The 12,852-nt window shown below is 45.2% G+C and overlaps 2 protein-coding genes and 1 long non-coding RNA gene across 10 annotated transcripts in view; 1 reads left to right on the plus strand and 2 right to left on the minus strand.

Moving 5' to 3' along the window:
* PLAGL1 (PLAG1 like zinc finger 1) overlaps nt 1-10,447 on the plus strand; it is a 109,358-nt gene extending 98,911 nt beyond the window's left edge. For 4 of the 8 annotated variants that reach the window (XM_027601433.2, XM_027601431.2, XM_027601430.2 and 1 more), the window contains exons 5-6: nt 3,086-3,569; nt 8,042-10,447. In XM_027601433.2, the coding sequence (XP_027457234.1) occupies nt 3,418-3,569; nt 8,042-9,281 (1,392 nt within the window). In that variant the 5' untranslated portion in view covers nt 3,086-3,417 and the 3' untranslated portion in view covers nt 9,282-10,447. Of the gene's footprint in view, nt 1-3,085; nt 3,570-4,391; nt 4,725-8,041 lie in introns of those variants that run through there. The other 4 variants (XM_027601435.2, XM_027601434.2, XM_027601436.2 and 1 more) reach the window with 2 other exon arrangements.
* LOC113926485 lies at nt 753-6,720 on the minus strand. Its single transcript, XR_003521321.2, has 4 exons — nt 6,376-6,720; nt 3,609-4,395; nt 3,156-3,387; nt 753-2,229 (listed from the first exon to the last, which is right to left on the minus strand). It is a non-coding gene; the product is annotated as an uncharacterized LOC113926485 (long non-coding RNA).
* Nucleotides 10,448-12,081: 1,634 nt separating the features above from the next.
* Nucleotides 12,082-12,852, minus strand: part of ZC2HC1B (zinc finger C2HC-type containing 1B) — a 42,892-nt gene continuing 42,121 nt past the window's right edge. The window contains 3 exon segments of the mRNA XM_027601438.1: nt 12,082-12,215; nt 12,683-12,744; nt 12,747-12,769. Coding sequence (XP_027457239.1) covers nt 12,697-12,744; nt 12,747-12,769 — 71 coding nt within the window. The 3' untranslated portion in view covers nt 12,082-12,215; nt 12,683-12,696.

The raw sequence follows: 12,852 nt of genomic DNA on the forward strand, positions 1-12,852 counted from the left end.
ATTATATACCCACCATCTTTGAAGGGCCAAGCCAAGGAAAATGTAGGTAGTGATGTCCATGACTGTTGGACTTTGGAATCTAGGGAAGTGGCTGGAAAGTGGATCTGGGAAAATTTTATTTAGTGCTGAAGGACAGGTACTTTTTTTTTTTTTTTCAAGTCTAAATTGAATAGATTTTACTTTTCCTTTGTATTCTTGGTGTGTTGGTAAGCTGTCAGCCAGAGTTGGTATCTGTTGAGAAAGAATACTAATTTTTACCTGCAGTGTCATAGGTCTTTTCTGCATGTGCGAGCATGTGTGTTCCTCCCACTGTGAATAATGGATGGCGGGTTATGTAGAGGGAGAGAACGTGTGTTTTTCTCTCGTATCCATAGCGGAGCCGCTTGAACCCTGGGCCACTTGTGCAGCTGATGGCTTCTACTTTTAATCTCAGTGTTTCATAAACAACCTATATTTGTGTGGTGTGCTTTTAGATTCCCGCGTATTTCCGATCCCTGTTGTTCCCGTTGGTTGTCCCCAACAGCCCATTATATGCATCAGGTGGTGTCACAAATGAGGAAACACACCCAAGATGTAGCGAACAAATGGGCAGGCTAGAATCTGAACTGGGGAATCTTTCCAGGGTATTCATAGAACAAGACACTCGTTCTACATATACCCTCCCACGCTTCAGGGAAACACTGAGGGTGAATCAGCAGCACAGTTGGGCCTGAAGGGAAGGGAAGCAGAACCTTGAGCAGGAAATGGAGCTGTGCTACCTGGTATGGCAACCACCAGCCACATGGGGCTATGTTAACAAAATTTCAATTTCTCGGTGTCACATTTTGAGTGTTTCGTAGCCGCCATGTATGTGACATTTCTGTCATCACAGAAAGTTCTCTGGGACATACTGGTCATCTCTCATAAAGCAAGAGTGGGGAGAATGAATTTAGTGAGCAAAGCTGAAAGAAGTGTCTCTGCAGGGGATTGGTGGAAGGGAGAGAAACCCCGCCCCCCCAACCAAGCCAGCTCTTCTCCTGAGGGACTGGTGCTATTTTGAGTTTAGCTATAATGAGAACGAGGAAAAGATGAACTTCAAACTTCATACTCTGTGTACATTTTAATCTTTTTTGATAGACCTGGAGAGAACACAGCAATTTCAAGTGAATGTGTATATTTAATGATGACGGTAAATTCTATGGCTTTTATAGCTGGGCCAGTGTTACGGCCAGACTTGGGCTGGATGAGAAGTAGGACACATCATGAGACCTGGCAGCAAAAACTCGGCCACACGGGATAGCATTCCTGGAAGGAGTCATTTTGTCTGTGGCCACAGTTGTTGGGAGATGCCCCAGAGGAGGGCCTCGGGCGTGAACGGCAATACTGTGAGGGCACAAGGAGCTGGGGGAGAGGGGCTCGGTTCAAGTCACACTTGGTGACAGAGGAACAAGGTTTGTGTGTGCTGCCCTCAGAAAGAAGGTCTGGTGCCAAGATGCTGGCTGAGAACACCCATGTCCCCAGCTTTAGATCAGTGCTGAAGCTTCCGGTCAAAGTATGCACGTCGGCTGTGAGGGTTCCAGGCAGGTGGGGCACCTCGGTGAGCGGTATCTGCCTGGTGCTGGCTCCTCGTGAGCTCTGACCAGACACTAAAAGCATCTGAGCTAGTTGATGAGGAACACAGGAAGTTTGCTGAAGCTTTTGCCCATTAGAAAAGGAAAGTCGGTTTCTCTGTGTACATGTGCTGTGAGCCGGCATGTTTAAAGAGGCTTCCACTGTTATTACAATAAAATTTCACCTAGCTAGGCTCCAGCTTTCCGATCTGAAAGTAACTGTGAAAAGGTAAGTAAAAATTAACTTTTAACAATAAAGAGCAACTCTAAAGACTGGGCGGTCAATGAATGCCTGCAGGAAACAGGCACTTGAAGACCTGCTGTGATTGGTCCCTTTACCGCCCAGGGCTCAGCTTCCTTGGCAAAGCTCAGAAAAGGCTGGTCCGCAAACAAAAGCTACCCCAGGGTGTTTAATGTAAACATATAGTACTCTAATTTTTTTTAAGTATTGGCACTTGAAAGGTTAGTATCCACTTGCCTGAGAATTACTCTCTCTAGAAAAGCACAGGATTCTAGGTAGTCAGGGTTTTACTGCGTTGTTCAGGACCGTTTTACTGCGTTGTTCAGGACCGCCTGCGACGTCCGCCTCCTCACATGGTCCGCTGGTAGTAGCAGAAGGGCCTGGCTTTGGGGGACTGGCCTGGGTTGGAAGGGTGGTGACAGTTTTGGTTTGAGACAGGTTGAGATTGAGAAGGCAGCAGGCCCACCTTCTGGAAGTGGCCTGCGAACAAGTAGTTGGCCCTCCAGGGTGGGGCTGGGGAATGAGGAAATGTCCCCATAAAGCAGAGGGGAAGAGATTAGGAGAACAGTTCACTAGAAGATGCTACCTACGCCTCTGACCGCAGCCTGAGCCACTATTGTTTCCGTGGGAATATTTTGTCTCCCCTCCGCAGGCCCCACATCAGCGAGCTAAACTAGCTTTATTCACATTTTGTTGGCATTCTAGAGTTGAGACCTTCAGTCTAGTAACCTTGCAAACAAATTAACTTGGATGTATACAAATTATTTCATCTCATCCTGTGGAAGTTTAAACAGGTGTGATAAACAGTGTATGTTGTGCTAACAACAAGCGAAGACAAATAGCCCACGGTTTGAATAAGCAGAGATGATTTTTGTTTCCATAGCAGTAAAACACTCAAATGCACAGGGGAGTTATTTTTCTTTCTTTGACTTGGCCGACTGAGTCTCCCACTGACCTGAAGTCATGATCTGAAGTAGCTAATACCGTGTCTATGGAAATAGCGGTCTCTGGGGAAGGAAAGTGTGCTTCGTGTCCCGTCCAAACACCGTGCCGGCCTCCTCACCCCTTAGGACTTGAGTGCAGAGAGACCTGTGGGAGCGCATGGGGAGGAGGGGGACGTGGGTGCTGCACTGGACCCATTTAAAGAAGCGTGCTGGTTCTGGGTGGTTGATGCTGAACTGGGAGGAGAGGAAGAGCACTGTTTTCAAACGGCTAATACAAGAAAACTGTTCCTCTGTTCCTCTTCTCTCCACAGACCGTCTCGTGATCCAGAACATGCGCCTGCGCTAGTGATGCAGATCACCTTTCTGCCTCTGGAGCCTCACCTGTGCCTCCGGCATTGTCCTCCCAGCCCGAGACTGCATATATAAATTGGGATGTGGGAAAGCAGGAAGCAAGGCTCATGGTAACTGAGAGGCCCATATCTGGGTAGATCCAGGCCAGGCCCACGGCGCGGCCTCTCCCCTGCTCTGGAGCTCAGGCCACCGTGGCTCCGCTCATGTGCTCAGGACCGTCCCTCCATTTGTGCCTAAATGGCACAGCATTTGGTCAGCGCATCTGAAAAGGAAGGTGTGAGAAGTAAAGCCCATGGCCACCTATCCCTGCCAATTATGTGGCAAGACGTTCCTCACCCTGGAGAAGTTCACTATCCACAATTATTCCCACTCCAGGGAGCGACCTTACAAGTGCTTGCAGCCAGACTGTGGCAAAGCCTTCATTTCCAGATATAAATTAATGAGGTGAGAGGCTCTAGAAAAGGTATGCACTTTTACACATACCTTTAAATGGCTCAGCTAGCCCTCTGGCCAGACACCGCAAGGGAAAAGGGATGCAGGATGCAAATGCACGTTAGCCCTTAACACGCCACTGTTCACTGTGGTTTTCTGTGCCAGTTTTGCATGTAGCGTCAGTTCATTCTTTCAGCAAGTATTTCCCAGGGTCCTGCGATATGCCAGGCATAAAAACAGACAAGATGAAAAGACCCATGCTGGACAGAGAGTCATGCAAACACAATTAAAATGCAACATAAGTTCTTTGACAGAGCTACGCAGGTGGAGGGAGCTGTTGTCCGTGACTTGGAGGAGCGCTGTCAGGGCTTCTCAGACAGGTAGTCTCAGGCTGTGACGTAAAGAATGACCAGAAGGTGGACACAGAGGAGGTTCTGGGGAAGCTCAGACTGGAGGCAAAAAAAGGAAGCCGCTCCTAACAGGCCTTCTCTGCTGTCCTAAAGGGTTTATTTATCCTACTGAGTCTAAGTAGTGAAAAACAGGATTTTGACTGGGATGTTAGAGAGATGGTTCACAGTAATTTAGAGAAGAGAGGAGGCAAGTAGATGGATGTGAAGTATGAGTTAACAGTCCAGGTCCGGACAGTGAGGATGGAGAGGAAGGAACATCTCCCAAGTGTCAGCTTGTGGAGCCTTTTCTCACCTTAGGAGCAGTCTGTCCAGCCTAACAAGTAGAATTCTGTTGGGTATACAGGTGTTGAGGATATGCATTTGACTGGATTTTCAAAGGCATCCATGATACGCAGAAGAGTAAAAAGTACTGTTTTAGCAGACCAGTCCTTTAAAAAAAAAAAAAAAGTAGTCTGAATTATTTCTTGAATGACGGTTAGGTGCTCACTTCCATGAGGGTAATGAATATATGAGTTGTAGCTTCTGCCTCCAAAGGTTTTTATATCCTAGAAAAGACAAAACCTACATAACATCCCTCAGTTGCGCACTAGTCTTGAGAACGGTAGTTGAGCATGAATGTTGTGTGCTGTGTATGCGGTCCACACGCAGAATCCCCACTACTATGTGCTGCTTTGGATGCCTGGTTAAGGGAAATCTGTCATTTGCCTTTCATCTTCATGATGTGAACTTCAGAGCTGCAACCTTCAGACTACCACAGGTGAGAGTAAAAATTCGGCTGGAGAGGATTTCCCTCTGAGTGGTATTAACATGGACCACATTATTATTAAATCTTGGCGTGCCCTTGGAGGAAGGCACCTGTAAGTTTTTAAAAAGATCAAATTATGCTCCTGGCCCTTTAGAATACCACGGTCATAGATAATTGCAATATGATCTAGTTTTTTAAAATAAGCCTATAAACGCACAGGTATTTTAAAATTCAAATGGGTTCTGTACATAGGCCAACATTTAGTTGCCATAAATATGTAAGTATTGAGTGCCTACTGTGTGCACCGATTTTGTTGCAAAGCCTTCCTGTTTTGCAACCAGCTGCTTCTGCGGCCGCGGTAATTCTGGCCCGAGCGCTGAACGCGAACGCGGAGCTTGCCACAGTCAGCCGGTGGTGAGGCCGTGCGGGCGATGAATGAGGGCCGAGACCCGGATAGGAGAGAAGTATGTGCTGAAGACAGTGGAGCGAACAGATGGCTGGAGTGGCAGGAATTAGGCGGGATTACTGGAGTAGAGCACAGAGAAGAGGTCTTGGGCAATCTGTCTGGGAGGTGGTGGCTCCGAGTAAGGGAGACAACTTGCCCAGGGAAGGGTGTGAAGTGAGGCCGAAACAGGTGGGCAGCAGCGCGCTTTCTACAAGAAGCACCTGCCCCACAGCGGCCACCAGCCCGGCATTGCCTCTGGGCCTGAAGCGGTGGGTCTGAGACGGGATGGACGCGGGGCACGGTGGTGGGGATGCTCTTGGCTTTTGGTGTTTAGACTTTACAACGGGCAGCATTCCCTCCCATTTCCCTCAGTTGCACCATAAGCTCCATTTTATAAGCAGAGGTAGGAGAAAATAACTTGCTTCACTAGAGAAGAGAACGCGGGCAGCACAGCGAGCAGGGAAAGCAGGTGGAAACAGCCAAAGGCAAGAAGGAGAGCTGATTTGGCAAGGCCGGTTGGAAGTCTTCACGTCAGCAGGCAGCCCTGAGCAACTCTGAGGTCACTGGCACAGCCCAGGTGCCGCACTTGGCGCTGGTGGACACACAGACTGAGACCGGTGGTTTCTAGGGTTGTGAGGCAAGAAGAGAAGTTGAGGGAAGGAAACCAGTGGTGGAAGTAATTTCAGCTCTAAGCTGATCACGTTCTAGATTGGGGCTATTGCAGGAGTCAGGGATCAATTGAAAGGGGGAAGAACTGGATGCCAGGCAAAGGAGAGAGTCAGAAATTCAGAGGAATGGCAGCTGGTACAACGTGGAAAGTGCTATTGTTGCTCAAGGAGAGCTGAGGTAGTCACAAGTAGGACAGTCCAGCGTTAACGTGGCATTGGTCTGTCCACGGGCAGTAAATGGAATTGAATCATCACAGTCCTCCACAAAGAAAACAAGGGAGAGAGGCAGGAATAGAAGAGCCAGGGCAAAGCTCTGGGGGCCCTACTCACTAGTACTGAACCAAATTGAAAATTGTTTAAATGCCAAGTTTGTAAATGGCTCCCCCCCCCACCTCTATTCCTGATGGTGGATCTATGGATAGCTTGTATGGATAGCTTGTATAGTTCCACAGTACATGTGGAACTCAGGGCCCCAGCATCTGTTCCCATCTCTCAGATGCCTCGTGCACTGGCTCCCGTCCCCCCACATTGTTCGTACCATGGTACACACCCGTGTGTATGCTGAGCTCCGGCGTCGTGGAGCGGGGGATGCAACTGCCTTGTCTTCTTGTCCCATGCGCATTGTCAGCTCGTTTTTGTTTTTTTTTTTTAAGGGAGAGAGGCAGAGAGAGGTTTTGCTTTATTTTTAAGAAAATGACAACTCATCTTTATATTTTTGAACTGGCTACTGTAGACCCCTTACCAATTCTACCTCCAGAAAAGGATCAGGAATCTAGGGCAGAAGGGGCGCCTGGGTGGCTCAGTCGTTAAGTGACCTTCGGCTCAGGTCATGGTCCCAGGGTCCTGGGATCGGCCCCGCATCGGCTCCCTGCTCAGCAGGAGGCCTGCTTCTCCCTCCCCCACTCCCCTGCTTGTGTTCCCTCTCGCTGTGTCTCTGTCAAATAAGTAAAATCTTTAGGAAAAAAAAAAAAAGGAATCTAGGGCAGAAGGTTGGGTGAAAGGTATGATTAGTACACTTTTGACTTAAATCCTTTTCTTACAGAAATGAGTTGTTAGAAATTCTTTTGTATCCAAAGCCACAAGTTCAATTGCCTCTCAGAGGCATGCAGCCCCATCTCCAGTTCTTCAAGATCCAGCCTACTTCCTGAAGGTCACTGGTAATTTCACTGGTAATTCAAAAGGACTTTTTCTAGGAGGGCTAAGCTGCTACAACAGTTGAAAGTTTTTCTTTGAGCTTCCGGGACAAGCCATCTGAAATTTCAGAATACCCGTTTTATATTTGTGAAGCACAGATCAGTTCTGGAAAACCATCACAGTTCCAATTCTGTTGTAGTTCCACAGATTTCTTAAAATCTAAACTGCTGGTTTTAAATCCCAAGTTCAATGAAAACTTTAGTCATCCTTAAAACTTGAAAAAGGTCCATTTTAATAAAGTGTATCATATAAAATGCCAAGTCCTGTATGTTAGTTTTCCTTCCAAAACAGCATCCGTAATTACAGCTTGTGGCTTGCAGGTACAACATGGGTTGCTTCACATCCACTTCGACAGTTAACTCTTTTAGGTATTCTGTCTTTAAGCCCTCTGGAGCCAGGGGCTGCACACCTCTGACATGAGAGCTGATAGAACAACACTAACTAGAGGAACCAAGCCTGAAGCGCCAGGCTCTCATAGGCATGCAGCTCAGGCCCAGGCCCAGGTGGCGGGTGGCGTTCTGGGTCTAAGTGAACGCTGAGAATAAGGAAACATTTTTCAGTGTTCTCTCCGTGGCCTGAACTTTTCGCCGCAGTAAAGATCAAGCAGGAATTATACTTAGGACCAATAACCTAAAATCTGGGAAGGGGGTGTGAGGGGGGCATGGGGTTCTGTGTAGAAGGTAAATTGGGTCATTTTTGAAAATTCAGTAACTTCCAAAGAGCCTTCTTGAAAATCATATTTAAAAAATGTTTAGAAATATTTGTATAGATGAGGAAACTATGTTCTCAAAGAATTTTTTTTACAGGTATGAAAATCAGACCTTTAGTGTAGTGCCTTTTTTTTTTTTTTAATTATACCGTTCTGTACCTGTAGAATCTGGAAAACACAGAAAAGCTATTTTTTAAATGAAAATCTCTTATGCCAGCACCTAGAGAAAGCTATTAACATTTTCCTATCATCCCCACACATTTGACTATTGACAAAACGGAGTCTATTATGAAATTTTTCCTTCTGCTCCTAGGCACATGGCTACCCATTCCCCCCAGAAATCTCACCAGTGTGCCCACTGTGAGAAGACATTCAACCGGAAAGACCACCTAAAGAACCACCTCCAGACTCATGACCCCAACAAGATGGCCTTCGGGTGTGAGGAGTGTGGGAAGAAGTACAACACCATGCTGGGCTACAAGAGGCACCTGGCCCTCCATGCGGCCAGCAGCGGCGACCTCACCTGCGGGGTCTGTGCCCTGGAGCTAGGGAGCACAGAAGTGCTGCTGGACCACCTCAAAGCCCATGCGGAGGAAAAGCCCCCCGGCGGAACCAAGGAGAAGAAGCACCAGTGCGACCACTGCGAGAGATGCTTCTACACCCGGAAGGACGTGCGGCGCCACCTGGTGGTCCACACAGGCTGCAAGGACTTCCTGTGCCAGTTTTGTGCCCAGAGATTCGGGCGCAAAGACCACCTCACTCGACACACCAAGAAGACACACTCACAGGAGCTGATGAAAGAGAGTCTGCAGGCTGGAGACCTTCTGAGCACCTTCCACTCCATCTCTCCCCAGTTTCAGTTGAAGGCTGCCCCGTTGTCTCCTTTCCCTCTAGGAGCTCCTGCACAGAACGGGCTTGCAAGTAGCTTGCCAGCTGAGGTACACAGCCACCCCCACAACCCCTCAGATCAGACCTCCCAGCCTGTACAACCGCTGCCAGAGCCCCTGGCCCCCCTCCACCCTGTAACCGCTCCTAGCTCTCCTCCCCCACCCCTCCAGAATCACAAGTACAACACCAGTTCTACCTCATACTCCCCACTTGCAAGCCTGCCCCTCAAAACAGATACGAAAGGATTTTGCAATATCAATTTGCTTGAGGACTTGCCTCTGCAAGAGCCTCAGTCACCTCACAAGCTCACCCCAGGTTTTGATCTGGCTAAGGGAAGTGCTGGTAAAGTAAACCTGCCCAAGGAGCTACCTGCGGATGCTGTGAACCTCACAATACCTGCCTCTTTGGACATTTCCCCCCTGTTGGGCTTCTGGCAGCTGCCCCCGCCTGCTACCCAAAATGCCTTTGGGACTAGCACTCTCACCCTGGGGCCTGGGGAGTCTCTGCCCCACAGGTTAGGCTGTCTGGGGCAGCAGCAACAAGATCCCTCACTAGCCATGAGCACCATGAGCCTGGGCCAGCTCCCCCTTCCTCCCATCCCCCATGTTTTCCCAGCCGGCACTGGCTCTGCCATCCTGCCTCATTTCCATCATGCATTCAGATGACTGGTTTTTAAAGCGTACTTTTCTTATTCTGAAAGGTGTTTTAAGAAGCATTTTAAACGTCAGTTATAATAATACAAGGAAAGATTTGGAAAGCAGGACTGGGAATATGGCTTATTCAGTGATGACTGGCTTGAGATGAGAAGAGTTCTCGAACTGCATGTATTGTGCCAATCTGTCCTGAGTGTTCATGCTTTGTACCAAATTTAATAAGCAAGTATTCTTTAATGGAACTGCAAATATTGTCATAACCGTCATCCAAACGAGGGCTGCTATATATACGTGTTTGTCAAATTGAATTTAATCGTAAGCCATGATCATAATAATGTTAACTAATTTTATGTGGCACTGCCTAGTAAGGGAACTATGGAAAGGTTTGGATTTCTCCAAAATGGGAGAATTTTTACAATAAGAAAATAACCTTTATATTGCATATTATAACTAGGCTGTGTATTTCTTTTCAGGGATTTTTCTACCTTCAGGGTTGGATGTAGTTTAGTTACTATTGCCATAGCCAACCTGTAGTTTTACAGAAACAATTTCTTGTGGAATAATAGACGTCTCCATTTTAATAAAGCATTTTAAATGTAGTTTGAATATTTTCCACAAGATGCTACAATGTGAGTTATCACTTCATTTATCTTAAAGACTAAACTGGTTGTCAGTTACATCTGACAGAAAAAAAAAAATCACTGTGTAACCAGGTTAAGTGGTAAAATAATCCAGGCGTCAGTCAAAAAAAGCATTTTGCTGACTTTAATATTGATTATATTTTTTAACAGGAATTTAAGAAAATATTACTGGAATTTAAATATATATATATATATTAAACAAGAATTTTCTTTGCTCTGTCTGGCTTAAGATACTACTCTGCTTTATTATTTTTAATCACCAATAAATGCATTTTAAATTCATCATTTAAGTCAATATTAGTTTTATTCAAAAAGGTTAACATTTACAATGTAACTATAATCTATGTCTTGAATTTGGTATCTAATGAGTTTTAAAAATATAAAACCTAACCTTTTTTTAAAGCGCCTTTGTCTTTTGTGTTTAGAGGCTTTCTATATGAAGATATATCTTACATATAATAAACTCTACAAATCCTGCATACTTGACTTGACTGATTTTTATATACAACTACACCCGTGTAACCATGCAGATGGAGATTAAAACATTTCCAGCTCCCTAGCCAGCTCCCTCATGCCCCCTCCTGGTCATTACTTCCCCCACAGAAACTACTATTCTGACTTCTATTCAGCATCTATTAGGAACTACCTTTTTTTTTTTTTGAGTAAATTAGGATTTAAGGTGGAAGCTCATATGCTTAAGTTCCTAGCGCTATTAATTTATTTCTAAAAACTACTGATTGATAGAACATTTGGATCTTTCCATAATATTATGTAATTTATTTCTGATGTGTATGTCAGAGTACTGGCCACTGGAGTTTAGTCTACCCTGGGCTACAATGTTCCAGTTTTATAATGGTCCTGACCATTAATTTTTTATACAAATTAGAAATTTGCCTATTCCTTATTGGGATTTCTTCAGAAACTATTATAACCCCTTGAATCTGACAAACCTGTTTTTGTTTCACCTCTAATGAGGGTGGGGGTGGGTGGAGAGAAGGAAGCCTTGAGTACCTCTGCCCATCAAAGAAGCCTATTGGCCGATGTGAGAAACCGTGGCCCACAGCCCTTACCAGTGATGCTGAGGACCATGATGGGCAGCAGACAAGTGGCCTGGGGCTTGGCTGTAGTATGTGGAACTGACATGGTAGAGCCTTAATGTACAGTTTAACCTGGGGGTAGGAAATGAGACAAAGGGATAAAGGTTACCTCTTCATGAAGTAGGAATCCACTGCGATGCCTACCTCTGTTCCTCTGTCTGCTCTTACCTCTCCGAGAGAAGGTGATCTGCTAGAGCACGAGGAGAGGGAGAGTACTGGCTCACCTTAGCAAAATCTCCCAAGATCCATTCATAGAAGCTTCCACAAATACTTTTATACGGCTTAGTAGTCTTCAGTCCATTCCAGGACACATACCTGATTTCCCTGAGCATAAAACAGCATTAGATCCCCAAAATACAGATCCTAAGAGTTTCAGGTGTTGTGTTTGGGGCATTACAAGTGGGAGTAGGTTGGGATTCTCCTACTTAAATTTAGACAGGAAAAATGGCTTAATTCCTAATTGAAATTCCTTGAGGTCAAAAAAAAAAAGTTCTTACATGAAAAAAGCCTAAGTATAAAGGACTCTACAAAGAGAGTTTATTCACCCTGAGGACAGCAAAGAAAAGGAACAGAGCCATATAAACCAGTGGTGGAATGACCAGCTGGCTTCTGATTCAGCCATGATAAATAAATAGCCTGAGTCCACTTAAGAGCACCCTTCCCACAGGAGGGGAGGGTTTTTGTAACTGTTCCTCCACGGCAGTGTTTCCCCTGGTCTGAGACGACTGGTCTGGTCGACTGGCACTGGTCTGAGACGACTCCTCATGGTATACAGATGGACACTTAAAATAGGAGCACTTACTGATTAAGGTTCATTAGAAGCAAATATCAAAAATGGGATTTCACACTATGTAGACTGAAGCTAGGTAAAACACTATTTTCCTAGTTAAGTAAATAACGCAAGTAAGTAAAACTCCAAAGACTGTTTTCCTAAAAGGTTCTAACATCAAAGCAACATTTCTTTAAAAACCTATTAAATGTAATTAAAAAAGTCAACCACTGACATACAGGTTGATGTGTTGTTTAATATTGTTTTGAAAATTTTAAAGAGAGTAATGAAGAAGAAAAGGTGAATCTGGTTTTTACTTGTTCTCCATTATGTCTCAAGAAGAATCATGGGCTTATAAACAGCTGTCCGCCTTTCCTTCCCCTTAGGTGGCATTCCTGGGTACACAGCCATCCAGGCTGATGAGTTAAAGGGAGACAGTCTGAAAACAACAAAAGGCATTTACTTTAGAACTTCATTGTTTCCACACTGAGAAAGTTAAATAATGTAGGCATCTTTACATTTTTAATTGTTTTAACAAACTATTCACAATATCAAGAAAAAAGTCTCCACAGCAGCTCTGATATTCGTATCTATCTCAGGGAACGGTCCCTTTTGGGGGAAATGTGTTTGGAAAAAGGGACACAGTGGTAGCTTCCAGGGCAAAATGAGGACGCATTCCCCTTTCCTGTTAAGTCCAGTCAGAGGCTGAATATCATTTTCAAACTATACGTTTAACAAAAGAGTAGGTTTCAAGAGCACACAGTTTATTAACCCAACTGAAGGCTTATCCAAATTTCTCTTTGGTTTGCCTGCTATGGATTCATTCTCTTAAAGGCTTACTAACTGTATCTTGCACATTCGATGATCAGGAACACCTGGATTAGAGGTTAATTTTTTTTTTCTTACCTGGCCTCTAGGAGTTAATCTTTTTTAGAAGATTTAGCAAGTCCTTGTCTGAGTTTTGCTCCTTAGAAGTAGGGTCCACAGCTAATCCTTTGCAGACATAAACAGATTTGTTATTATGTAAAAGCAAACATTAGCAAGAAAAAAAGGAATGATTATGAAATCCTCACATT

The sequence above is a fragment of the Zalophus californianus genome, chromosome 7 (genome assembly GCF_009762305.2).
Source record: "Zalophus californianus isolate mZalCal1 chromosome 7, mZalCal1.pri.v2, whole genome shotgun sequence".
Taxonomy (NCBI): Eukaryota; Metazoa; Chordata; class Mammalia; order Carnivora; family Otariidae; genus Zalophus; species Zalophus californianus.